This window comes from Camelus ferus, chromosome 6, assembly GCF_009834535.1.
Source record: "Camelus ferus isolate YT-003-E chromosome 6, BCGSAC_Cfer_1.0, whole genome shotgun sequence".
Taxonomy (NCBI): Eukaryota; Metazoa; Chordata; class Mammalia; order Artiodactyla; family Camelidae; genus Camelus; species Camelus ferus.
In genome coordinates, this window is record NC_045701.1 from 30,051,470 (window position 1) to 30,078,579 (window position 27,110).

Consider the following 27,110-nt stretch of genomic DNA (forward strand, 5'->3'; position numbering starts at 1 on the left):
GTTTGTTTTCTATGTCTAAGTCTCTGTTTTGTAAATAAGTTCACTTGTGTCATTTTTTTAGATTCCATGTAAGTGATAGCATCTATTTGTCTTTCTCCATCTGACATACTTCACTTAGTTTGATGATCTCTAGATCCATCCATGTTGCTGCAAATGGCATTATTTTATTCTTTTTTATGGCTATATATATCACATCTTCTTTATGCAATCATCTGTTGATGGACATTTAAGTTGCTTCCATGTGTTGGCTATTGTAAATGTTATGAACATTGAGGGTGCATGTATCTTTTCCAGTGGAGTTTTCTCCAGATACATGCCCAGTGGTAGGATTGTTGGATCATATAGTAACTGTTTTTAAAGGAATCTCCATACTGTTTTCCATACTGGCTACACCTAATTAATGTGCACTTCTTTCATTACTAGTTATATTAAGCATCTTTTCATGTGAATGACTACTCAGAGATCCTCATCTATGAATTGCCTATTCATATCTTTTGATCATTTTCTTGATTTAAAAGAAGTCTTTGCCAGTTACATGGCATACAAACATAAGTTTGAATTTTAGTGTACACAAATTTATCAGTCTTTCCTTTTTGTGCTTTATGTCTACTCCAGTGTCATATTCTTTGCTTTTCTATGGGTTTAAAGTTTTGCTTTTAATTTATAGATCTTTAATCCATTCTCCCTAACATAATGCATTGGGATAAACTGACAGCACAATTTGTGCTTACCTATCACTTAAACCACTTAATAAACCTAATTACCCCCTCAAAAAATAACATAAAACTAATTTGATATTTATATTTGTTTTAATAGAAGAATCCTAATTAAAGAATAGGTTTCATATTCTAACAGAATTTATTTTAGTTGCATACCAATCATGTGATTCTGGCATAAGCATGAGTATTACATCTCATTCCAACACAGTGAAGTATGTTTGGATGTATATTTTGTACCCTTACCTGTTAAATATACCCATATAGATATAAAGTACATAGAGCAAAAAATTCTGAGTATAATTGAGCCAAAACAGTTGAGAATATTTCAACATTAAATATACAGCAGAAAAAATGATTTTTTCTTCATAGTTGACTGGTATGTCCAATCTAAATCAATAAATGTCCAATAAGGCTTTCAATAAAATATTAATAATAAAGGATTTCCTATTAAATATCAATAAGTTTTTGTATATTATTCCTCACATACACAGGTTGTTTTGGCAGATATTCTTCACTGCCTTTTGAAGGATCAAGCATCATAATCAGATATTAAGTAGACTCATTGGTACCAAAATAGTGTATAGATCAAAGTCAAAATTTAAGTCCCAGTTATTCCACATAAATGTCTTGCTGAAATGCCATTAAAATGGTGGCCATTTTCCAGGGATTCAAAAAAAAAAAAAAAATCTATGGAAATTTCAAATAACTTCAAATATTTTTTGAGTATCTATTTTAGGCCAGGCATTAGAGATAAGCAAGTTATCTTGCTTTCATGGAGTTTACAATCTAGCAAAGAATCGAAGAATGATAGAAGAAAATATTTTCCTCTTTCCTTTGCTGCCTCTTACATTTTGGCAAGATGATTCTATAAGCCATTTCTGGTGTGAAAAGTCAGTGTCCATCTTTAACTTGAAGAATCATCTACCTTCATGCTGCAAAGGAAAAGATATTTTTAATAATGCTTTGAAATGTGTGAACAATTACTCAATAGAAAATTGAGAAAGCCATTTAAAATTTCAACATGAATGACTTCAGAATATGTTTCAGTAACTCCCAGAATCAACTGACTAGAACTCTTTCTTTCACAGCCCTAGATCAGTGCTATTCAAACACTATTGCAATCAAAGGGTTCCCTATACATTATATCCTCCTGTTTTAAAATTAGTGGGGTTTTTCAATCACAGATATTTTCTTAATCTACAGTCACCACCTGCTTTGCAATTGTTTGACTCCACAAAAATCAGAAGGCACCAACGGACAGCCAACCCATCCTCATGGTGCCCTGAGTGAAGACAAGTCAGTTTAATATATGATGGACTAAAATCTCACTACCTAAGACTCCAAGCAGTGAGAGGAACAGCCATCAAAGATTATCTCCAATCATTTTAATAAGCATTTAAATAAATGTTTAAGAAACATCAGTACAATCACTACAATTGACTGTCAGTCAGGAACTTGAAGAACCATTAAGTATCAACTGATCAAGCTAGATAGACATAAAGAAGAATTAGATGATAAAAGTAGTGCCAAAAACAAGATTAATTAAGAAAATGTTATTGGAACAAAATATACAGTGTATATATACACTATAGTCCTTCTTACCACATTTTGCCTAATTCTAGAACTAAATTAGGCTTTGGGTGCTAGGGGTAAAGATGAGGGATTAGACCAACTGGCAGAAAGATGCACATAACCAATAAAAAAGCATTTGTGATATCCTATTATGCAGATGTCAGAAATTGCCAGGTAGTACGAAGTCTAAGATAAATACACATGGACTCTGATGACAAAATAGCTAACATCTATTGAGCATTTACCACATGCTAACAATGCTTTAAACCCGACACGTTATTATCTAACTTAATCTTCAAAGTCAAGTACTATTCCTTTGAGTCAGGTACCATTATTATCATCATCTAAGATATAAAGACACTAAGACACTGAGATGTTAAGAAACTTGCCAAGGTTATATAGCTGCTTAAGTGATAAAGAATGGAGTTGAACACTATGACTTCAGAACACTGGTATAACTACTATGCAATGCTACCTCTCATTTTTAACTAACTCTTTAAAAAATTTGTAGCACATTGGCAGCTAGCAATGAAGTCACAAAGATGAGTTTTCACAGACTCATACATATGTCAAAGCTTCTCAATTTCAATGTAAGCCTTACTATAAAACAAAAATGCTGTTATATATTGTATATCCAAGACTTACAGCTCCCAAGAGTTCCAGACTGGTAAAGAAGTGAGACCTCGATTTATTTTCAGTTTCCTGAAATTTCATTTCTGCAAAAGAATAGCCAAAAGCTAAAAAATTATTTCAAGTGCTGATGTTACTTTGAATTATTTGTATTTCCTGTGTTTTACCCTCATGTGTATCCCCATTCTCTGCTGAAACTTGCAGGTACAAGAATACAAGCCCGTGCCATGTAGGCTGCTTAAAATAAATTATACAATACATGAATATAGTAAAGTCAGAAAATACTGGTTAACAAGATCACCCAAAGAACCCAATTCTAGAGACAATAATCCCTCCTATTTGAGTATATCCTTTCAAATGATTTCAAGGAAACATAAGTATATTAAAATGTTACAAAAGAAAAAAGATTATACATATTGCTCTGTAACTTGTTTCTAATTTAATGTATTATGAATACCCTTCCATTTTAAGAAAGATAAACCAGTATCATAATTTTTAAGTGACTGTATAGTGCTGCATTATGTGATCTGGATTTTAAAACTAATATAACCAACTCTGGGGTTCTTAAGTCTTATATATAGACTAATAAAACAGTGATTAGTTAAAAACTGTCAAGTTAAGTGATTGATAGAAGTATACTAGTTATCTGTGTTTTTTCTGTTTCAATTTTTCTTGACCGTAATTCTGTCTATCTCAAAGAGACATCACAAAAGAGCAAACCATGACAAAGTGTTGTAGTATCAAGTTCATCATTCAAAGATTTACGGGCTAGATCCCAGTAAGAATTCCAAGAAGCAGAATTCAATTCCAGGTCTTGGCCCTAGCTTCAGTCTGCTCAGAGCATGTGTTTAATCAGGGCAATCAGCTGAAACACGGACTTAACATGCATTTCATCATGGCAAACTGCAAATGACTGACTGAGGAAGGACAAGCCACCACCAGCTCCTTGTCCCTAAGCCAGGGGAACGCTGTGAAGTTTAGAGCTAAGGCTTCTTCAACTACCAAATTTCAGCCACTAAGAAAATTGAGCCCCCAAACTTGCTAGGTGATTAGAAACCCAAATGAGAAAAAAGTGAAGGTTTTCTTTTACACTTACCTCTGTATCAGATGAATCCAGCTTCTTTCTAGAAATCAAGTAGAACTATAGGATCTATCAACTATCTGGCACCATATCTGAAAAATAATAAATGAAAAAATTATACAAAGGTTATAACTACAAAACTTGAATGCACACCAGCCTACTCCACACTAAGTCACACCCATATAGCACCAAAGAAAATTAATCTCAAAGAAAACTGTTCATTCTTCATTTGAATCTCCACTCAGTAATATAAATTGACCCATCTACTTGTAGCATGTCATCAAATGCCCAAACTCAACAGCAGACTAGGGCAAGACTTCCATACAAGCTCCACTTTGTATAAATTTAAAAGTTTGGGTAAAACTGTACAATAAGACTAACCTCTGAAAGGTTATAAAAGTCAGCAGTCTAATAATAAGAGAATAGTTATGCAAAAGATAGGAGCCATGTGCTGACTGCAACCAGAGCTTGGCAGCTATAGGAATGAATTCAGGGGGATGGGATGTAAACAGAATGGGTTACTGCCATGCCAGTCTCTTCAAGTTCACAGGGTATGTGATTGCAGGAAACACCTGTAATCACAGGGTAACCACAGCCATTAAATTCACAAAATCCTTTTAAAAAAGGAAAGAAGGAGCTAAGAACTCATAAGATTAAGATAAATGAGAAGATAATCTGAAATAGCTTTTTTTCAAAGCACGTTTCAATTTCATTTGAGCCAATGTCAATTGTATTTAATCTCTACATTTCATAAAAGTTTTATCACAATAAACTGAAGAAAACCTTCCCTTAACATAGCAAAATTGAAATTAGCATCATTTGGAGCCCATATCGGCCACAAGATGGCAGTTATGCTCTTCAGAGTTTGAGCATAATCTCAACTTTCAGGTGAAACAGACTTGACACAAAGTTCATCACTTCAGGCAACCTTCATATTATTCCCTATTCTTCACCTAGTGACTAACAAGAACATTTTTTCTATTATATTTAATGATTATTTAAAACTTATTAACTACGAATATTACAATCATATTTTTATCATATTTCTTTTCATGCAGCAATGGGCAAGTTAAAACCCGTAACTTCAAATACAATCTAGCTGGAAAGACAAGACTCATGAAAATGAATGTTCACGGTAAGCACCAAATAAGTGGTGGAGAGAGCAAAGTAATGTTAAGAAGAATCATTGGTCAAGGAATGCTTCATGAAGAAAAAGGGTAGGTCTTGAATGCACCTTAAAATTGTACTTAAAATATATTACATGTCTGAAAGTTGCTAACAGAGTAATCTCAAAAGTTCTCATCACAAGAAAAGTGGTGATGGATCTTACTTAACTAGACTTAATGGAATAATTTCACAAAATATACAAATACTGAATCACTATGTTGTACAGTAGAGCTAATATAATGTTCTATGTCAATTATATCCCAACAAAAAAAAATTGCACCATCCAATAGGTAACAGCACATACAGCCTAAATTAAATTTAAAATTAAACTCTTCAGTCACATTTTAATTGCTTAATAGCCTCATGTGGCCGATGGGTACCATATTGGACAGTACAAATATAGAACATTTCCATCATCACAGCAAGTTCTGTTGGACAGCAGGGCCTTAAAGGGTGGGTATAACTAAAATAAGCTGACACAAAGTGAGTACTATCATTCTTAAAAATTCCTACAATCTGTGAAGAACTATTGAAATTGTTTCACTCAAACTTTACAACAACCCCATATTTACAAGGAACTTTGAGGCTCAGAGAAGTTAAACCAATTTCCTAAGGCCACCTAGGTATTAAGAGCTAGGATTTAAACCCAATTCTGTCAGAACTCCTTATTTTCATTTTACCATGCCACCTCCTGCATGAAGTAAGCAGCACAGCTACAAGCTAGTTTGCTGTAGAACGTAATGAGAGTAGTGTGCTGGGTCTGTAGGTCAGAAAGAAACCGGGGAGCTTTCAGTGCCTGAGACATGCAATCAAAGTGTAACGTCACTCCTTTCTTGTCCTATACTTGAATAGTGCTTTAATTATGTAAAATGTTTTGGAGAGCAGAAGCATGTAAGATTAACTAAGGGAACAGAGACAGGAAGCAAGACTATTATTATTTTTTTTTTTTAAAGTAGTTCTTTTTTTGGGGGGTGGGGAATTAGGTTTTTATTTACTTTAATGGAAGTAACTGGGGATTGAACCCAGGACTTTGTGCATGCTGAGCACACACTCTACCACTGAGCTATACCCTCCCCACTCTTATCATTATTTCACAATTTCCTATTGTGAGAGTTTTAACATTGTCTACCTCAAAACTCCATGTCCAAGTACTTCATACAGAAAAATAATTAGATTTAAAGGTGTAACTTCTCTATCTGTCTCATCTCACAAACAAAACCCAGATTGCAAAGGGCCTGGTCTTTGTGTCCTTGGCACACAGCACATAGCCTAGCACAAAAATCCTGATAATAAATATATGATGCCTTTCCCAGTGTGTGATGCTCCCTGCAGGAGTCTAGTCTTGCTTCAGCAAGTGTCACCCTACCACATGAAGGCCACTGTATAGTTACTGAGTTATTTTTTTTGTAAATTCCCCCATAAACATTCATTCACCCCCTCATTTTGTCCCCTGTGGCAATAAGTTCTTCAAAGGATTGGTGCTCAGGGCCAAAAACTACATTTTTATATATGTGAAGAGATGAAGACTTGACACAAACTACAAATTGATAATACTAAATCAGCTGATGCTTCCATTTTAAGGTTATATTACACTGAGTTATACTCAGTTCCATTCCACTCAGTGCCTACTGTATATCCCACATTATAGGACGTAACAGTAACTCAAAGAATCTCCTTTCTTTTTTAGATAGAAAAGACACATATACAAGTAAAACACAACACTTTAAGGCATCATATCTTGGTCAAAGTTCAAGTACTTACCTTTGTGGTTCCATCAGCCTTTAACCATTCCTCCTGAGAGCATCCAAATCCAAGCCCACTTGATTTGTAGGGGTCTGCAGCAGATTTTATAGGGGATTTCACGGAGCTGCTTCCAGGCTGGCACACAGGGTGCTGAAGACCTGGGCCTTCCTTCCACAGTGGATTCCATCTTTAACCTGAGGCAAAGGAAAGCAACACAAAACTTTGTATAGGAAGTAAATGCTAAACTGCTTGCTTGGCATAGTTCTAGAAGGCAATACTATGGAACAGACTCTGAAGTTTTGTTTCCCACTCAGTGGCAGCTATTTTAGTCAAGAATACCTATTGTTTTAACCTCAGTGCGGGAGGAATCCACTTAGAGCACATATGAAATAAAACTGGTTAGATCAGAAATATTGACTAGTCATGCAGCTCACCCCAAGAGACCATCATTTCAAACAGTCCCAGTCCCATTGCTGGTGGAGCAAACAAAAATGAAATCAAAATGTAGTACCTGAGGGCTTTGGGTCAAAACAGCAGGAAGGAATAATTTTCAAATTTGAAATTCAATGCAAGAGGCATTTAAAAGTTTCTACTCTGTTAACTTCATATTTTATCTATTTCATAAATAGTTTGCCTATCTTAGAACTTACAAAGCACTGTTCACATATCACCTCATTTTGCAAGTATTATATCTTCTCCATTTTATAGGTATGAAAGCAAAGTTTAGAGACTAAATGACAGGCAACTTAGCTTAGTGGTTAAGATAATGGTTTGTGAAGTTGAACAGAACCGGATTTGAATCCTGGCTCCTCCATGTATTTGCCGTGACCTGGGGCAAGTTATGCAACTTCTCTAAGCCTCAGATTCCTTTTCCATAAAATGAGGACAAATACCACCTACCTCTTAGAAGTGTTATGAAGATTAAACTAGGTAAAATATAAAATGTTTTGCAAAGTACCTGGCATGTAGTTAAACGTTTAGTATGTTGTTTCTATTACTAAGTGTCCAGGCTTAACCAGCTAATGAGTAGGAATGCAAATATTCTGCCTAAAATTTCACACTTCTCACAATAATCCTGAGTCCAGAAAAGTCACTCATAAGGGTCCTTCCAAATCCAAGAGTCTCTGTCTTTTAAGAAAAAAAAGAGAAAGTTTGCCTCCTCCACCTCTCCCCCTCATTCCCTATTTAACATGGAAGATTCCAATCTAGTCTACGTGAAGTTACTCTTTAACAAAAAGAGCATACTTCCACTGGAAACTAATTTTTCTCCCAAGCAGCGAAACTTCTGGACCGAAAAATAGAAGTTTCACAAGACATGATCTGGGCCTTTTAACACTTTTAAAATAAGTAACTTTGGAGGAATCCCCAAAGGCTTTCTGTTTTATTTTGCATGTTTACAGCTCAAAAAACATTTCCACTCTTCCCAACTTAAAGCTAAAATATGACTCTACTCACTCAACACCATAATTTCAGAAAGATATCCAGCACACATTTTGCCAAGTACACATGGCAAGCAAACCCCTTCTGCCCTCATGAATATAAAGGCCACGTGGTTTCTGATTCATGCTGTCATTCCTCAACATTAAATGTGTGTTCACAGCAAAATAAATCATCCCTTAAACTGAAGTGGGCCAGGATATATTCACATAAAAGCCATCAGCCTGGTCTTGCTTTTAATAGAAAATCCTGTGTTGCTCAATCAAGATGTTTAGGGTGTTGGTTTCTAGTCATCACTAGGCACACAAAATAACAGGAAGCACGGCATTGAGAGTCCTTCTAAACATGACTATATCAAAAGCCATCTGAAACATCATGACAACTGACTTATGTACAAGGTTATTCATTTTGAAGGAAATAACAAGACTGTAAACTATGTAAATGTCCACCAATAAAAGTTAAATAAATTAGGGTATGTACACACATAAATTAGTATGTAACCATTAAAAGAATGTGTACCCTCCTTATTTACTCATTTGGAAATCTTAAGCGGGAAAAGTAAGATGCAAGGTGAAGTATGTATGTAAGAGCGGAGGGTTAAGTACATACATTTGCTTGTATGTGCATATAATATCTTAGGAAGGAAACACAAAAAATTGTTAACGCTGGAGAGGGGACTCAGGCTTAGGAGACTTCATTATATACACTATGATTCCTTTTGAATTTTGAACCATGTGAATGTATTACCTATTCAAAACACATTAATTTAACAATAAAGCTTGAGAATTTTAAGGATTATGGGGGGGGGGTCTACAACTGGCTATTACCACATTCTATGCACTAGCTTATGTCTTTCTCACATTTTTACTTGTAAGATAACACCATATACATTATATTCAAATGAATGTGTATCATTCAATGCCACTAGGCAAAACTTTTTATGAGAAAAAATTATATCCAAAATAAATTTATTGCTTACTTCTAGAAGGTACTTAACACTTATTATACAGTGACTGGTACCTGGACTTTCCTGGACTTCGCATACTTTGATCTTCAAAACCTGAGACTCAGAACGGTTCACTAACTCACCAGAGGTCACTGGTGGAGTCAGCTGTGGCACTGGAATTTGATTTAGGCTTGCACCAAGTAAGGCCCCTCCTTTTTCAGTACATCTTAAGTTTTTTAGGGCACCATCATCACAGTGGTGACACATTAAAACTGAGAGCTCCTCTTAGAGCTTATTAAAATCATCTGACTTCAGAGTCTGCTGCCTGGTCCCACTAAAAAAGCCGAATGCTCTAAGCAAAGACTAGGACAAACACAGCATCCACTGCAGCTCCTACAAACCCAGTCAGGACCTGCGCCCTGCAGATACAGTAGAATTAAAACATACTAGTCTGAACGCCTCCTCCCAGGATCTACCCTCTCTCAGGGAGACAGAAGTCAAAACAACACTGAGATACGAACGGTACCTTTTCCTCCAAGCAAAATAAATGAGGCATTTTCCAGGAACACTCATGTTCATGTTCATGAAGCAGAGTCTGCTGTTCCCAGGTCACCCTGTCTCAGAGAAGGAAGGCAGACCCGGTACTGCAGAGGCCCACGTGGGAACAAGCCAAGCAGATCATTTCACTGCCTTCCCAGTCTCTGCACGGCCAAAATTAATCGCCTCACATACACTCCAATGCTGGCTTGAAATAAAGCCCTGCCACCAGGATACAACGGCTCAAATCAAAGAGAAATTCAAAACAATTAGGGAGCAAAATTAAGTGCACACTCACCAGCGAACCACCAAAACGGAGAGAGAGAAAGCAGAGAGACAGGAAGTGGCTTTGGGAAGTGGCCTCAGAGCCTGATTGGCTACTGATGATTCCCTCCTCCTTTACCTTAAAAGGTGCTGAAATGATGCAACCTCCTCCGTCACCTACTTGAATCTTTAAGGACCAGTGATGCTACTTGCACTGTTTTTAGGTTGAACTTTTTAAACCAAGTTTTCTTTTGAGTTAATATACTTTGCGCAAGCAAACATGGGCTAATTCATTCCTTTAGGATAATTTCCTATCCTTTATGATCTCAACATGGCTAATGTATGCAGGTAGCATGTTTCCTTATAAACAGTCCAGATCTACTCAAATTAGAACTTGCCAGCAGGGTAGTATTCAAGTTAACACGCTTAGTAGGGAAGATACAAGAAAAAGACCTGCAATCCAAGGAAAGTGGTCTTGGAAAAAAACCAGTGCTGCTGACACGTTTATCTTGGACTTCTGGCCTCCAGCATTTCAAGAAAATAAATTTCTGTTGTTTGAGCAACCCAGTGTGTAGTTCTTAGTTATGGCAGCCCTAGCAAACCAGTACACTATGTGACCTGAATAAATTATTTAAATTTTTCTAAAGTTCAATTTCCTCAACTGTAAAACGGAGATAATAATCATCTACCTATCCTGTAGGATTGTTGTGACAATTAAATAATATATGTAAAGCTCATAGCATAGTAAGCACTAAATAAATTCCAGCTATTACCATTATAAAGATTAAATGAAGTTATGTGTATAAAAGCACTTAGCTCAGTGTGTTGTACACAAAAAAGCACTACTAAGTATCAGCTATTTTTAATAAATGTCCATTTTTTTACCTCTTCCTATTTCAAAATTAATGCCTTTTAGACCAGTCTAGTGTATTTGTGCTATAATTCAGCTGTATAGAACTTTGACATACCAATCAAACAAACATTTGTTGAGCACTTACAGTTTGTCAGATTTATTTGCAAGTACTTGATGTGCTTTTATGTTCTTTTAAATGATATCTTTCCTAAAAATTCTGTTTCTACTTGTTTGAAGCTCTTTTATAAAGATACAGTTTATCCTTATATGTTATTTTCTATCAGCCTTGCTATGCTTCCTTACTGCATTAAAAAAATTATCCCCCAGTATCTTATAGATTTTTATATTCATTATCAACAAATGCAAATAATAAAAATTTTATTCTCTTCTTTCTAAACTTTACATGTTATGATGAACAAAAATTCTTAATTTTAATATAATCAAATAAATCAATATTTTCTCTTATACTCAGTGACTTTTGTGTCTTAAGAAACTCATCCCTTAAAAAGTCTATAAATAATAAATGCTGGATAGGGTGTGGAGAAGAAGGAACCCTCCTACACTGTTGGTGGGAATGTAAATTGGTGCAACCACTATGGAGAACAATATGGAGGTTCCTTAAGAAACTAAAAATGGAGTTATCATATGATCCAGCAGTCCCAGTCCTGGGAACACTATCAGAGAAAACTCTAACTCAAAAAGACAACAGGCACCCCAGTGTTCATAGCAGTACTATTTACAATAACCAAGACCTGTAAACACCCTAAATGTCCATCGACAGATGAATGGATGTGGTATACACACACACACACACACACACACACACACACACACACACACACACACACACTGGAGTATTACTCAGCCATAAAAAGAATGAAATGTCATTTGCAACAAGATGGATGGACCTAGAGATTATCATATTAAGTGAAGAAAGTCAGACAGAGAAAGACAAACATCATATGATATCATTTATATGTGGAATCTTTAAAAAAAGATACAAATAAACTTTATTTACAGAATAGAAATAGACTCACAGACACAGGAAACAAACTTACGGTTACCAAAGGGGAAAGTGAGGGGGAAGAGGGATAAATTAGGAGTTTCAGATTAACATATACATACACTACTAGATATAAAATAGATAAACAAGGACCTAGTGTATAGCAGAGAACTATATTCGATAGTATGTAATAGCCTATAATGAAAAAGAATCTGAAAAAGATTATATATGTATATGTATAACTGAAGCACTTTATTGTACACCTGAAACTAACACATTGTAAATCAACTATACTTCAATAAATTAAATAAATAAATAAATAAAAAGAAACCCGTCTCTTATCTCAAGGTCTAAAAGATATTTACGTATTTTCTGCCTAACGGTTTTCAAGTTTTATTTTTGAATGTCAGTCCTTAATCCATCTGTAGTTCATACACACACACACCCTTAGTAGAACAAAGCACAATTTCTTATCTTGACCTGTAAAGCCTGGCTTGCTCTGGGCACTGGCTTCCTCTCCAGCTCCAGCCATTTCGTATTTCTCCTCTTTACTTACGGATTCTTCTGATACAGCTCAACTCCTGTCATTTCCTTAGCGATGAGTTCCCCAATTTGCTCTCCCATTAGAACTTCCGTTTGTACTGTAGGCGTCTCCCTATAACTCTTGTTGCTGCTGTATTTTTACTTTTGTTTGTGTGATTACCTGATTATCTGTCCCCAGCTAGGCTGTAAGATCCATGAACACATGAGCTATGTCTAATTTTGGCTAAACTATCACATCCCCAGAACACAGCACGGTGTCCAATAAATATTTGTTGAAGGAATAGGTATATAAATATCTGTACCTACATGAAAATCATCAGTATCAGAGTTACGTGGTTGTTCTCGTAGGAATGCAGCGTCTCAGTTTTTAATTAGGGTCATCAGGGATCTGCTTGTTTGGTGGCACCCAAAGTATCTTTGTAAAATCCAGATGACCAGGTTTCTCTGCCTTCAAAGGGGATCCCTTCGTTACCCTCGTGGCTTCGTCCCTTGCATCCTCCCCGCTCCCCACCTTCTGGTAAGCTGCAGCACTGACTCATGTAAAAGAGGACGGGGGAGAGTAGTCTGAATTGGGTTATGAGGCCCCTGTACAGGGTACCTCACCTCAGCCATTGAACTCACTTCGCTGGCCGTGAGTCTGTTCCAAGCTCCGGCTAAGGAGGCATCCGCCAGGCCCCTCCGAAGGGTGGGGTCCACAGCATCTCCTGCCCAGTCTGCCCTCGCGCGGAGCCCCGTTCTCTGGGAACTCACCTCCCCGAAGTTCAGGGAGAGCCCTGTTAGGGCCGCTTTTGGCCCTAAGTCTCAGACCTTCCCAAGGGACACAGAGTAGAGTGACTAATCGCACTCAGCACGTGGCCCCACCGATGAGCTTCCCTCCGCCCTATGAGAAAGGGTGGGCTCACGCCACCTTTATAAGGCTCCCAAACTTAAAGACATTTCTCGGTTATGGCGACTTCCCACAACACATAGCGACATGCAAATACTGCAGACCTGTGGCGCCGACCCGGTCCTGTGCAGCCATCTTTACGGCTGGGACGCACGCGCGCTGCGTGTTCCCGCCCTGTGACTGCGCCGGCGATTACTGGGAGAGGATTGATGACGTCAACGTTCGGGTTCCATGGCAGCTCGGCGGCGGGGCGCGAGCAGCGGCCGGGCGCGAGGTTTGGAGTGCATTGTGGCGGGCCGAATGCGGGGGGGCGGGAAGACGGAGAATGATCCGTGCCCTCTACGATAGCCCTTCTACTTCCATCGCCCTCTGAACCCGCATTTGTTTTGGTGCTAAACTTTTAAAATTTCGGTTTTCATAGCTCTGAGGATTACAGAATTGTGTAGAACAGCCTTCTGACCTGTAACAACTAACAGTACCAGCACTATTTTAAATATCTAATGTCATCCAGTTAAAAAAAACATTAATTTTAAGGTGCATGATAGTATGAACCACTAAGCAAAGAAAAACGCTTCCAGTTAAAACGTGAGTCCCTGCGTGTGTCACCACTGTAAAATTCATCGTTGTAAAATGCAGAGATAATAAAAATGCAACGCTTAGAATTGACGTGATGAGGTATCATACTCTGTGTATTGCGTTCTTAAATGCATAGGCCCACCCTACAAATTCGATACTGTTGTTGTCATCCTCTGGATTTTTCAGTAGGGGCAAGTGAGGTACGCAGATAACTTCTGCAGAAGTTATCCGCAAGATTCCACAGCTCGAGACCGGGCTGGGCTCTAAGTTAGGCACGGACTCCAGAGCCTCCGCTAATCATTATTTCATACTACTTTAGGTAGTCTGAGGGTGGGTTCTTTGGAGGGTATTGGGGCTCAACAAACAGAAGAGATAAGCAGGCTTTGAGACTCATGCCTCAGGCCATGAGATCACAAGAGCCCCAAGGCTCCATTTTATTTTTTTATTTGGCTAGAACAGCAATTCAGGAACGCAGACTGTCTTCAGGAACAGTGATGTGGCAGTTAGTCCTTTGTAAACTTACAAAACCATCTGAGCCCATCTCTTTAAAAAGATGTTTTTTCAAAGCAGCATCATAGTGTGTGCTCATTCTTTCTTTTGCTTCTTTGCCCATTCTTCCTGACCTAAGCTTCCGTAGCATTAAATGAAGGTGAAAGAGTTGGTAATGGCAAAGCAGCTACAGAAGACCCTCCTCCTGCAAAGAAAGCTCGAAGATGCCGGAGGCAGGGGGTGAGAAAAGAGCCTGTGGCTGGAGGAAAGGCTGATAATGACAGGACAGAAGACAGGCAAGGTCAGCTTCCCATGATTGGCCAGGGAGGACATGGGCCAGCAAGAGGGTCTCTCGGATGGGTGAGGGTGGGGCTAACTCTTATTTCTTCCTTTCTTGAAGATATAATTAACTTTCTATCTTTGGGGCACATCACAGGACTAACCTTTCTCAGAATCTTCAGTTTCATGTATTTGAGATGAATTGAGAACCAGGCAGGTTGGGATTGCTTGGGAAGAGCAAAGTGAATTATGACAGGTTTCTGTCTAACCAGGGCAAGCTATTTTTGATTCCCATACAAGTAGATGTAGTATATCTCTGTCTTTCTTCAGAGTCTGTGAAGACCTTGCTGTTAAAGGGCAAAGCTCCTGTGGACCCAGAGTGCACAGCCAAGGTGGGGAAGGTGAGAGACTCCCAGTGATTTCTCAGAGAACAGCTGTTCTTTTGTTACTGAGATTCCTGTCAGGAACATTGTTAGTATTCATTTTAGGAATCCTCTCCAAAATATTACTAGTGATTACTTTTCTCCAAGGCTAAGATGGGAGTGGTGGGGTTTGGGGTTAATAATCAGGGTGTTTTTAACATGGTTAACTTCTGGACTAGTCATCAGTTTTCTGTACCTCATCCTCTTTCTCACTTAGAAAATTATATTGTTATCAGTGTTCTAATGAGAAACTGCCCTGGTATGGCATGAGTTATTGATGAATGGGAAAAGGATTTGAAGAATACAGAAGAAAGGCTTCCTCTGGAGCCGGTTTCCTTTAAGTGAGTTAGAATCATTTGTGTTTCTGTAATTACAAGAAGGCAATATGTTTTTATTACAGGAATGATAGGTTATGTGTAGAGGAACGTACTTTTGCATTTCTTTCCCGGGAAGATGCATGGTGGTAGTGCGGAAGGATGATACCTTGAGGCATGAGAAAATACAGAGCCTCGTTAGGATCTCATCAGGGCTGAGACTGTACAAATGTCAGTTTTTTCTTTTCTCTCCAGGCCCATGTGTACTGTGAAGGGAATGATGTCTATGATGTCATGCTGAATCAGGTAAGGGAAGGAACTATTCCACGTATGAGAATTTCTTCTTGGTAATTATTGACGACAGTGCCCCAATGCCCAGATCTTTAATTCTCAAGTCCCTTGTGTTAGCCACTGGTAGTTCACACCCCCAAGTACTCAGCCCTAGTGCACTTTACCCGAGAGTGGAGTCCTTTATGAGAGGCAGATATTTTAGCAGATTTTATGTTTTTTATTGAACCTACGAGCCTTGTCATATCATTTTCCACATTTTCTAATAGGTTTTTGATTTTTTTTCCTTACAGGCTTTGAGAGACTTTATATAATATGAAGGATAGTCCTTTGTCTGTAATACAAACTGCTTATACATTTTCCAAATTTGTCATTTGCCTTTTGATTTTCTTTATGGTATACTTTTTGTCCTTATTGAGGTTTTAAATTTTTATGTAGCTTATTTTTTCTTCTTTAATTCATTTTTACTGAGCTAACATTGGTTTATAACATTATATAAGTTTCACATGACATTGTATTTCTACTTCTGTATACACCTATAGGGTACTTACCACCAAAAATTTAGTTTCCGTTCATCATCATACAGTTCTCTATGTTCATCAGAGATACAGGCTTCCAATTTTCTTTTTTTGTGTTGTCCTTGTCTGGTTCTGTTATCAGGGTAATGTTGGGATTGCGAAATGAGTTAGGAAGTATTCCGTCCTCTTTAATTTTTTGGAAGAGTTTGAGAAGGATAGGTATTAAATCCTCTTAGAATGTCTGGTAGAATTCACCTGGGATGCTGTCTTGTTTTTTTGAGGGAGGTTCTTGATTACTGTTTCAATCTCTTTACTAAAGTTTGGTCTATTCACATTTTCTGTTTCTTCATGATGCAGTCTTGGGAGGTAGTATGATTCTAGGATTTGTCCATTTCTTCTAGGTTGTCCAGTTGTCGGCATATAGCTATTCACAGAATTCTTTTATGATCCTTTGTGTTTCTGCGGTCCCCATTGTTATTTCTCCTCATTCATCTCTGATTTTACTTACCAGAGCCTTATCTCTTTTTTCCTGAGCGAGTGTATCTAAGTTTGCCGATTTTGTTTATGTTTTTAAAAAAACAGCTCTTAGTTTCATTGATCTTTACCATTGTCTTTTTAGCCTCTACTTCATTCATTCCTGCTCTGATCTTTATTACTGCCTTCCTTCTACTGACTTTTGGCTTCGTTTGTTTTATTTCTGATACCTTTAGGTGTGAGGTTGTTTATTTGGGATTTTTCTTGTTTCTGTATTGCTATAAACTTCCCTCTTAGTACCAATTTTGCTGCATCCCATAGATTATATGTCATATTTTCATTTTGTCTTCAGTATTTTTTTATTTCTTCTTTGATTTCATTGAACTAACAGTTGTTCAGTAGCATATCATTTAGTGGCTTGTTGTTCAGTCTCCACATATTTGTGATTTTTCCAGCTTTATTTTTTTTATTAAATTATAGTAGATTTACAATTATTAATTTCTGGTATACAGCATAGTGATTTAGTTATATATACACATAGACTCCTCATTACAGGCCATTACAAAGTATTGAATATAGTCTCCTGTGTTATACAGTAGGACCTTGTTATATAAAAGTTTATATATTTTATATAGAGTAGTTAGTATCCAGCTTTCTTGTTAATGGTGGATTTCTACATTGTTGTAGTTTCATGCCATGTGATCAGAAAAGATTATTAATATGATCTCAATCTTCTTAAATTTATTGAGACTTATCTTTGAGACTTAAATTTATCTCAACATATGGTCTATTTTTGAGAAAGTTCCTCATGCACTTGAGAAGAATGTATATTCTGCTGCACTTGGATACTACTGTTCTGTACAAATCTATCAAATCCATCTGGTTTCATGTTTCATTTAGGGTTGTTTCCTTGTTGACTTTCTCTCTGGATGATCTACCCATTGGGTGTTAAAAGGCCCCAAATATTATTGTGTTGCTATTAATCTCTCGCTTTAGGTCTGTTCATAATTGCTTTATATATTTTGGTGCTCCTATATTTGGTGTATATATCTTAATAACCATTATGTCTTCTTGATGAATTATCCCCTTTATCATTATATAATGTCCATCTTTGTCTTGTTACCTTTTTTCCCTGAAGTCTGTTTTGTCTGATATGAGAATTGGTTACATCCGCTTTCTTAAGGCTGCCATTTGATTGGAGTATCATCTTGTACCCCTTCTCTTTGAGCCTGTGTTTGTCTTTAGAGCTGAGTCTCCTGAGGCAGCATGTAGTTGGATCTTATTTTTTAATCTATCTGGCCACTCTGTGTCTTTTGATTGGTGAATTCAATCCATTTACATCTGGGATGATTACCGATAGATGAGGACTTGGTGCTGCCATTTTATTTTTTGTTTTCTGGTTGCTCTCTATCTCCATTATTTCTTTTTCCTTGTGTTTCTGTCTGTTATTTTGGTTTGGTGGTTTTCTATGATGTTTTGCTCAGTTTCCTCTTTTTTGTGTTTAGTGTTTCTGCTCTAGATTTATGTTCTGTGGTTACCATGAGGTTTGTAGAAACGTCTCATAGATAAAATAGTCATTTTTCTGCTGATAGCATTTTACCTTCGTTTGCCTATGTGGGTTCCATCCTCTTCTTCCCCTTTTATATTTTTGTTGTTTCAAATCATCCCTTTTTATGTTGTGAGTATGTCACCAAGTTGAAGTAGCTATAGTTATTTTTTCTGGTTTTTTTCCCTTTTAAACTTTATGCTGTAATAAGGTGTTTCAAACCTATTCGGATATAGAGTTGCAGGTTTCTGTTTCTGTTTATCACCTTACTCAAAGTTTTGTGTATTTTTGCCTTTTTGTTTCAGGTAGAAGAGCTCCTTTCAGCATTTCTTGTAAGGCAGGTCTAGTGGTAATGAACTTCCTCAGCTTTTGGTTGTCTTCTGAGAAAGCCTTTTTTCCTGGGTAGAGTGATCTCGCCTGACAGTTTTTATCTTTCAGTATTTTGAGAATGTCATCCCACTCCTTCCTGGCCTGTAGAGCTTCTGCTGAGAAATGTGCTGATAGCCTAAATGGGTATTCCTTTGTAGATGACCATCCTTTTTTCTCTGGCTGCCTTTAAAATTCTTTTTTTTTTTAAATCACTGACTTTTGATGGCTTTAAGATAACATGTCCTGGAGTAGATCTTTTTGTGCTGAGGCAATTATGTGTTCTCTTAGCTTCATGGACTTTTATATCAATTTTCTTCCCCAGGTTTGGGAAGTTCTTAACCATTATTTCTTTTAAAAAACTCTCTGTTCCCTTCTCTCTCTTCTCCTTCTGGGACACCCATTACCCTAATGTTGCATTTCCTGAAAGAGTCAGATAGTTCTTATAGAATTTCCTCTTGTTCTTTTTTTACATCTTATCCTGTATCTTTTCTAGATTTCTGTCTGAGCTCACTAATTCTCTCTTTCATATCTATTTCTAGTGCTAAGGCATTCTGTATCTCATTTATTGAATTTCTCAGCTCCAGAATTTGTTTGGTTCTTTTTTAGAGTTTCAATTTCTTTGGTAAAATACTCCTTCTGTTCATTAACTTTATTCCCGAGCTCACTGAATTGCCTTTCTGAGTTTTCTTGTAGCTCACTGGGTTTCTTCATGACAGCTATCTTGTATTCTCTATCAGTTAGATTGCATAATATTCCATGACTTTAAGTTTGGTTACTGGAAAATTGTCGTTTTCTTTTCGTGATACAGTGTAACTGTGGTTCCTCATGGTTTTTGATGAGTTGTTCCTCTGCCAGCACATTTGAAGTAGCGGTAAAGCTTTTTTCAAAATTTGTTTGTAGCGATTTAACAGGTTAGAAATTAGAGGCCTTTCTTTTGTTTTCCAGAAGGTGGCACTATAGCACAAGTTTTGGGTTTCTCTTATCTGACCTGACACCGGTTGTATCTGAGTTCACTTTCCACCCTCCACCACTGACTGCTGTCAGAGGGGTCACCCCATGCCCACCTTATCACTGCTATGCCTCCAGGGTGGTTGGTGCCTTTCTACTGCTGCTGTCACTGGTGTCAGTGCCTGGGGCACCAGGATGGCAGGAGCTTCCATGGGTCTGGGATCTCCTGAGTCAGAGGCTCCACCATAGAGGGAAGCAGAGTGGGGAGTCAGGGGTTGCCAGTGCCTCTGTGATGTCTGGTCTTGTTGGCTTGGTGGGAGCTGCCACTGAAGACGAGGGTGTGGAGGCCAGAACTGTGGGCCCTCCACTGCTGAAGGGATGGGGTCACAGGCTCCCCTGTTGTACTGCCCAGTCACACCTGTGGCCACCAGCACCACTGCAAGCAGTAGGCTGGAGTCATATGCGCCACCTCACCTGCTGCGACCAGGTTCTCTGGGGCTGTGGGCTTGGCTGCCATGGCTGGGAGGCCGGGGTGCAGGCACCACCTCCTGTTTCCACAGTTCCACCTCCTCTCTGTGTTCCAGTCCACCCACCTTTAGATGTACAGACTTGGGAAATTCTCTGGTGTCCTGGTGTATTGGGCAGAGGCACCTTTGTTGAGCTGTGGTTGTCTTACTGGTTGTACGTTGAAGGAGAGAGAGGAAGGAAGCATCTTTCTGCACCATGATGCTGACGTCCAATTTTTTTCTTTTTAATGTTTTCCTCTTTGTTTATTTATATTGTTTTAGATAGATAACACATTCGTCTGGTTATTGTATTTCCTGAATATATCTTCATATTTGAATTTATTAAATACATATTTAATGTATTTCCTGAATATATCTTCATATTTGAATTTATTAACAGTTACCTAGTACTCCTTTGTTACCACTTCTTTCACTTAAAATATCATAAGCAGATAGAAAAGATCTTAAGGCCCCTTTTTGCTCTGCCATCCTATGATTTTATAATGTGAGCAGGCAGGAGGTAGGAAGAGGCAGCACACTTAACAGAGAAGAGTGCCAGATAAACAGGGCTTGGCCTCAATGCAAGCTGCTGTTCCTTATCATGGCCTGCTCCCTGTCTTCACTCCGAGTAAGTTACTTACAGGACACCTTTTTAAATACCAGTCACGTTTTCTCTGACTGTCTCCGAGTCAGGTCGTGTTAGGTATGGGACAGATGTGGCAGTGGTTTCTGTCTCCCTTCTGTCCCCTCCTAATAGCTTCCTGCTCTCAGCTCATTGTCAGATTGCTGCAGCTGACAAACCAAAGCTGTAAGTAGAACTATTAAAGAGTAAGTTGCCTAAACAAACAAGTGTTAATAGTTACAGATCTTTGGGGCATCAAAATTATTTTCATTTGGAAATTAATTATTGGGAATAGATTGGGAGCTGGGAAACACACATAGCCTCGGAAATTTCTATGGAGGGAGTTAAAGCAGAAAAAAACAGAAGGAGCCAATCAGCATGGGATATTTGAGGCTGGGTAGAGGGTTTTAGGAAGCTTCCAGGCTTTCATTTCTAGTAGTATTCCTAGCAGTCCAAAGTTTAATATTAGAAACCCAGTTCCTCCTTTCTCAAATCTTTACTCCTACGTGAACCTGATTTTCTTGTCCCGTGCTGTCCTTTCCTCATGGCAGTCACTGGTACCTGTGACCACAGAGGAGTCATTGGTTTGTGTGGCTTCCATTTGCAAACGTTTGTCCTCTTCTGTTCATATTTCTCTCATCATAGACCAATCTCCAGTTCAACAACAACAAGTATTATCTGATTCAGCTGTTAGAAGATGATGTCCAAAGGAACTTCAGTGTTTGGATGAGATGGGGCCGAGGTAATAATGACTTTCATTGTGGATTTTGTGAGTTGTTATTCAGAGAGCCAGAGCAGTTTAGTGAGTAGCCAGAGGATCCTCTGGGTTTAAATCAGTGAAGTACAGGCTGTGTAACCTGGGAGAGGCTTAGGGATCAAATTGTGCTGCTTGAAACTGGGGGTTGGCCAGCATCCTCCTTGGGAAGGTCCCACTGGAAAGACTGAGAGCAGCCAGTTGAGGCTGAGAGCACTCCTGCAGTTGGGCTGCTAGTGCTGCTCGGAGGCTGCGCAGTCAGCAGCTTACCAGTACCAGCACCAGCCGTTCCCTGAGCCCTTTCACCTTTTCCTTCTTTCCTGCCTGCCCACTAGCCAGAGTCTAAGCAGAGACACCTTAGAGAGCTGGCTTGTTACTGTTAGAGAACTCTTCTTGGGCTGGGGGCAGGGAACTATCTTACATGTGGCATTTACTTTGCAGTTGGGAAAATGGGGCAGCACAACTTGGTGGCTTGTTCAGGGGACCTCAGCAAGGCCAAGGAAATCTTTCAAAAGAAGTGAGTGCTAAGAAATGAGTACCAAAAAATACCCTCCTTCTTCTCGGATGTATCTTCTCTAAGAATTTTATAGTAAATGTGATTTGGCCTAAATGACATGGGTCTTTCCACTGTGACACTGTATGACTAGAACACCAAACTTCTTCCTTAGTTGGTGATTAAATCACCTGGAACCATGAAGTTGACAAAATCAGAAGAAGCTACTATAATCAGCACATGAACAATAATTTAGGAAATTTGGGAAAAGTAAGATGAGACTATCCAGCTACTATTTTAAAATTTCTCTTACAATGATACAAAGAACTTTCTGGAGTCTCTGGGAATGTTTCCTTCAGAGAAATGGATAGGGATCTTTTGTCTTAAATCTCAACGACTTTCGTGATGTTTGGGGTGTTTGGGAAGCTCAAAGGTCCTTTTTTCCCATTTTTTGTTCCCTTCGTCTCCAGAGCTTTTCTGTCCATTCAGGGTCCTAATTTAGAATCCAGGTTTATGGAAAATTGATGTGGGAAATACAGATTAGGGCTGCTCTGTCTAAGGAAATAATTGTCAGCCCACCCCTAGTAATAGACCCTTATTTGCAAGATTTTCTCGCCACCCTGAACTCTACAGATTCCTTGACAAAACAAAAAATAATTGGGAGGATCGTGAGAAGTTTGAGAAGGTGCCTGGGAAATACGATATGCTACACATGGACTATACTAACAGCACACAGGTAAACTCTGACTGTACATTTAGGGAAAAACTGTTCCTTCTTAACCAGGGTGAAGTCAGGCAGAATGACTTACATCGAGTCCTAGACCAGAACAGGCTGAGGTATTCTTAAGTCATGCTGTTTCCAACCTAAGATTACAGTTCCTTCAGGGGTAACCTTCACTGATCTTTGTAATCTTGAAGGGGCTGTTGAAGATAGAATGTGCTTTTCTAGTCTGTTATTTATAAAATGTTACGTTCTGTTTATAGAAGTTTAATATTATGGATCAAGAGAGGAGTAATTAATAAACTGATAAAATGACATTTAAAGTTGCCTTCACTGCTGGTTATATACCACAGTTTAAAAAAAAAATTATTTTGAGTGCTGAGGTCCAACCAGGATGCCAAAAAGATCTTTCCTGAAAACTGTTACATATCTGAAAAGTGGAGCAATTAGTCTTTTTAAGGTGAGAAGATCTGAGATGTAACAGTGTCTTTACAAACTTAATGACATCACATTAGGAGGGCCTGTTAGACTTATTCTGAGTGTTTAACTATGGGAGGCCTAGAAGGTGGAAATCACATTAAGTCCTCTAGGTTAATATCGGAACAGGCCTGTGTACAAGCAGAGGCTGACATGTTCACCTGCTGGGGATAGTGTAGAGCCAGTCCTTGTAAGGAGCATAAAATAGATCCTTTCAGATTTTAATGATTTTTTTTCTGCTATAGAGTGAAGAGGAAACAAAAGAAGAAGAATCTCTTAAATCCCCCTTGAAACCAGAGTCACAGCTAGATCTTCGTGTACAGGAGCTGATAAAGTTGATCTGTAATGTCCAGGCCATGGAAGAGATGATGGTAGAAATGAAATATGACACCAAGAAAGCCCCACTTGGTAGGGCTTCAGATTCTATCCTACATTCTGGCTTCGTATTTCTTAGTTCCTTTAGTGGGATATTTTATCACCATCATGATTTAAAGCTTGCTGACACTACTGAATAAAGAAAGAGATTTGGCGGGAGAGGTTGTGTGGGGGGAGGAGGAATAATTCTGAAGGTTGAAAGGTTGAGAGTCTTTGTTGGGCAGGGACATCAGTAAAGGATGGGACCCTGGTTGTGGAGTCTGATCTCTCGCTGGGCCTGCAGGGAAGCTGACAGCGGCACAAATCAAGGCAGGTTACCAGTCTCTTAAGAAGATTGAGGATTGCATTCGGGCCGGCCAGCATGGACGAGCTCTCGTGGAAGCATGCAATGAATTCTACACCAGAATCCCTCATGACTTTGGGTAAGGCCCGTGCTGTTACTTCAGTTAGGATCTGCCCAATCATGTTCCCTACATCATTCAGCCACAACTGTAATCTTTTAAATCTTTCATTTCTAAGGGAACGATTATCTTGAATAGATATAGAGCCAAAATGACTTATAGATAGCCAGTTTATCAGCTTGTAAGTATGGGATGCAGTCTCTTGGCCTGATTACAAGCATATTCTCTGACCAAGTGGAAGTTACCAGCTTAAGAGAGAATGGGTCTCACTATGCAACCAGCAGGTAAAACGCCTTCAGGCACGTCAGCCACCCCACACCCCGCCCTCTACCCCCGTTTCCTGTCCTGTAAGGTGACTGTCACACGCTAACACCATCTGTGGGAACTCAAATGACATTAGGTACGTAAAGTACATTTTATCTTTGTTGATTCTGCATTCTGGTGCTTATTTTATTTTTATTCCTTCTATTGCTTTGTAGAGCCCTGTGACCTAGAAATAACCAAGTGGTCAACAGGTCTCTTCTGCTTCTAGATAGGACATATTCCAAACCATTCCTTACTGATGTCGATATATCTTATTTTAAAAAGGTTCCCATAAAAAGGAATTTTAATTCTAGTTCCAAATCTTAAAATCCATATAGTCTGTTTTATCCTACTCAGAGAATATACAAAATATCTCTTTATATGTTTGGAAGTTAACATCGCTTACAGATCTCTCCTGAATGGAAAACCCCAGTTTCTTATACCTATTTTCTAAAGGATTTATCTTTAGTCTGTTAGTTTTAGTCATGTGCCTTTTGGCCACACATCAGAGAACTAATCATGGGTTATATCTTGTCCTTAGACTCCGTACCCCTCCATTAATCCGGACAGAGAAAGAACTGTCGGACAAAATACAACTGCTAGAGGTGAGATATGTATGGACTGGGAAGTATTAAATCTCTTGTCCCAGGCTTCTCCCACACTGATTCTGTATCTCATCTTGTCAGGCTTTGGGAGACATTGAAATTGCCATTAAGCTGGTGAAGACAGAGCTGCAAAGCCCAGAACACCCACTGGACCAACACTATAGAAAACTACATTGTGCTTTGCGCCCTTTAGACCATGAAAGTTATGAGTTCAAAGTAAGAATAATTATCGTTTATTTTCATATCTTTAAGATCCACCCACCCCCACCCCACTGTTCTCTGACTACTTCTGGTTAAGAGAGAACTTTAGTATAGGGCAGAATTTCTATTTACTAGAAGTTTGGGACGGTAGGGCTCTTTGTAGCTGCCTTGTGAGACCTTATGGGAGCAGAAAGGTGTGCCAGTTTATGCCAGAAGCCCTGAGGTTCTTCAGCTCAGCCTGCTCTCTTATAGAGTCCACATCAGCCATTTCTTTCATTCTTTTTCACAGGTGATTTCCCAGTACTTACAGACCACCCATGCTCCCACACACAGTGACTATACCATGACCTTGCTGGATGTTTTTGAAGTAGAGAAGGAGGGTGAGAAAGAAGCCTTCAGAGAGGACCTTCATAACAGGTCTCAATTTAGCTCTGGGTTTGGGAGGACATTCTGTTGCCTGAAGTGCAGATATGGCAGAGACAGCCGTTGTTGCATTTTTTATGCATATGGCCTGTGTCTGCAGGAGAGCAGCAGAGAGTACAGTATCAATGGCTTTTCCTTAGGATGCTGCTATGGCATGGTTCCAGGCTGAGTAACTGGGTGGGGATCCTGAGCCATGGGCTTCGAATTGCCCCACCTGAGGCTCCCATCACAGGTTACATGGTGAGTAGAAACTGAACCCTGGAGGTAGGTACAAGGGAAAAGGATATAATAATTTTCTCAGCCCTTTTTTTCTAGATTAGGATTAGGTGGTGCCCTTCCCAAGAATTAAACCAGCTCACTCATAACCCTGACGTTTACTGTCCCTCCTTTTTTAAATTCCTGAAGATATCCCTCCTTTCCTCCCAGAAAGCAGAGATTAATTGATGCTTCCGCCTCCTCTTGGAACAGAATTGTGAGGGGAAATGGAGAAGGGTCTACATTGTGTCTAAGATAATAGAACACAGGGTCAATGGTAAGAGCCTCCCTTCTAACACGGTGGGTTAAGCAGTTGACCCTGTTACTTATTTATATATTTCAGTTTGGAAAAGGAATCTATTTTGCTGACATGTCTTCCAAGAGTGCCAACTACTGCTTTGCCACTCGCCTAAAGGATACGGGACTGCTGCTCTTGTCAGAGGTAAGGCAAGAACACACCTATGGTCTCTAGTTTGTATTAGTTCCTGTTTTATCAAAGAGAAAAGCTTGGCCGCAGAACCAAGAGGTTCACCTGGGAGAACCTGAGAGGGGGCCAAGCGCAGTTTCCATTGCGTTCGATTCCTCTGCTGGAATAGAAGAAAGTACTGCTGGGGTTTTATGTTTGGCTTTAGAGCCATTCAGTTCTCAGCAGGATGTGGTCATTCAAAGATCTTTTGCTTTGCAGGTAGCTCTCGGTCAGTGTAACGAGCTACTAGGGGCCAATCCAGAGGCAGAAGGATTACTTCAGGGCAAACACAGCACCAAGGGGCTGGGCAAGATGGCTCCCAGTCCTGTGCGCTCCATCACCTTGTAAGTACGCGGAGCCTGGAGGGCCAGAAAACTCCTTGTGGCTAGATAAGACTCTGCTTTCTCTATTTCAGCTGAACCAGAGGTAAATGTTGACACATTCTCTTCCATTTGGCAGGAATGGCAGTATAGTGCCCTTGGGACCAGCGAGTGACACAGGAATTCTGAATCCCGAGGGTTATACCCTCAACTACAATGAATTTATTGTCTATAACCCCAACCAGGTCCGTATGCGTTACCTTCTAAAGGTTCGATTTAATTTCCTGCAGTTGTGGTGAATGTTGATATTAAATAAAGCAGGAAAGATATGATCTTCAAGCAAGAAGACAGGCAATATTGTACTTCTGATTTTCTCATTTTTTTGTAATAAAAATAGTACAAATGTATCACTGGCTTCTTTGAGCTTTACTTCTACAAGCATATACTTCTTATGTTAGTTTATCTTCATTTCTGGACAGAAAGTACAGTTGCTCTGTGTATCCCACAGCTAGCTGCAGGTTACTAGGGTCCTGTTCTCTCACAGCAGAATAGCCTCTGCATTGAGGGATGCTAATGGAGGCTAA

At 39.0% G+C, this 27,110-nt stretch overlaps 1 protein-coding gene, 1 long non-coding RNA gene and 2 other non-coding genes across 8 annotated transcripts; 1 reads left to right on the top strand and 3 right to left on the bottom strand.

The window, feature by feature from the left end:
• Positions 1-790: 790 nt before the first annotated feature.
• On the bottom strand, positions 791-13,530 carry LOC106730457. Of its 4 annotated transcripts, none has more exons than XR_001366918.2 (5): positions 13,486-13,530; positions 6,931-7,106; positions 4,018-4,094; positions 2,937-3,007; positions 791-1,651 (listed from the first exon to the last, which is right to left on the bottom strand). It is a non-coding gene; the product is annotated as an uncharacterized LOC106730457 (long non-coding RNA). The 4 variants fall into 4 exon arrangements; XR_004320537.1 differs by lacking the exon at positions 13,486-13,530 and adding an exon at positions 12,433-12,452; XR_001366919.2 differs by lacking the exon at positions 13,486-13,530 and adding an exon at positions 10,131-10,176.
• On the bottom strand, positions 1,939-2,085 carry LOC116664596. The gene has a single exon (XR_004321117.1). It is a non-coding gene; the product is annotated as a small nucleolar RNA SNORA79 (small nucleolar RNA).
• On the bottom strand, positions 3,750-3,826 carry LOC116664600. Its single transcript, XR_004321121.1, has one exon. It is a non-coding gene; the product is annotated as a small nucleolar RNA SNORD126 (small nucleolar RNA).
• On the top strand, positions 13,517-26,933 carry PARP2 (poly(ADP-ribose) polymerase 2). 2 transcript variants are annotated; one of them, XM_014564792.2, is made up of 16 exons: positions 13,517-13,655; positions 14,586-14,747; positions 15,056-15,126; positions 15,717-15,767; positions 21,378-21,474; positions 21,928-22,003; positions 22,613-22,715; positions 23,423-23,585; positions 23,836-23,974; positions 24,798-24,861; positions 24,943-25,077; positions 25,352-25,479; positions 25,626-25,725; positions 26,084-26,182; positions 26,426-26,550; positions 26,666-26,933. In XM_014564792.2, exons 1-16 carry the CDS (start codon positions 13,613-13,615, stop codon positions 26,823-26,825), a joined length of 1,716 nt encoding a protein of 571 aa, XP_014420278.2. In that variant the 5' UTR covers positions 13,517-13,612; the 3' UTR covers positions 26,826-26,933. The 2 variants fall into 2 exon arrangements, with proteins under 2 accessions (XP_014420278.2, XP_032337497.1); XM_032481606.1 differs by lacking the exon at positions 13,517-13,655 and adding an exon at positions 13,676-13,966.
• The last annotated feature ends 177 nt before the right edge of the window (positions 26,934-27,110 follow it).

Bases quoted from the DNA above. Each gene is read 5' to 3' on its own strand.
- PARP2 (XM_014564792.2), top strand. From the start codon at position 13,613: ATGGCAGCTCGGCGGCGGGGCGCGAGCAGCGGCCGGGCGCGAG. The intron at 22,004-22,612 runs GTGAGTGCTAAG...TGAACTCTACAG, and splicing joins AAGGAAATCTTTCAAAAGAA to ATTCCTTGACAAAACAAAAA. The intron at 23,586-23,835 runs GTAGGGCTTCAG...CTGGGCCTGCAG, and splicing joins CACCAAGAAAGCCCCACTTG to GGAAGCTGACAGCGGCACAA.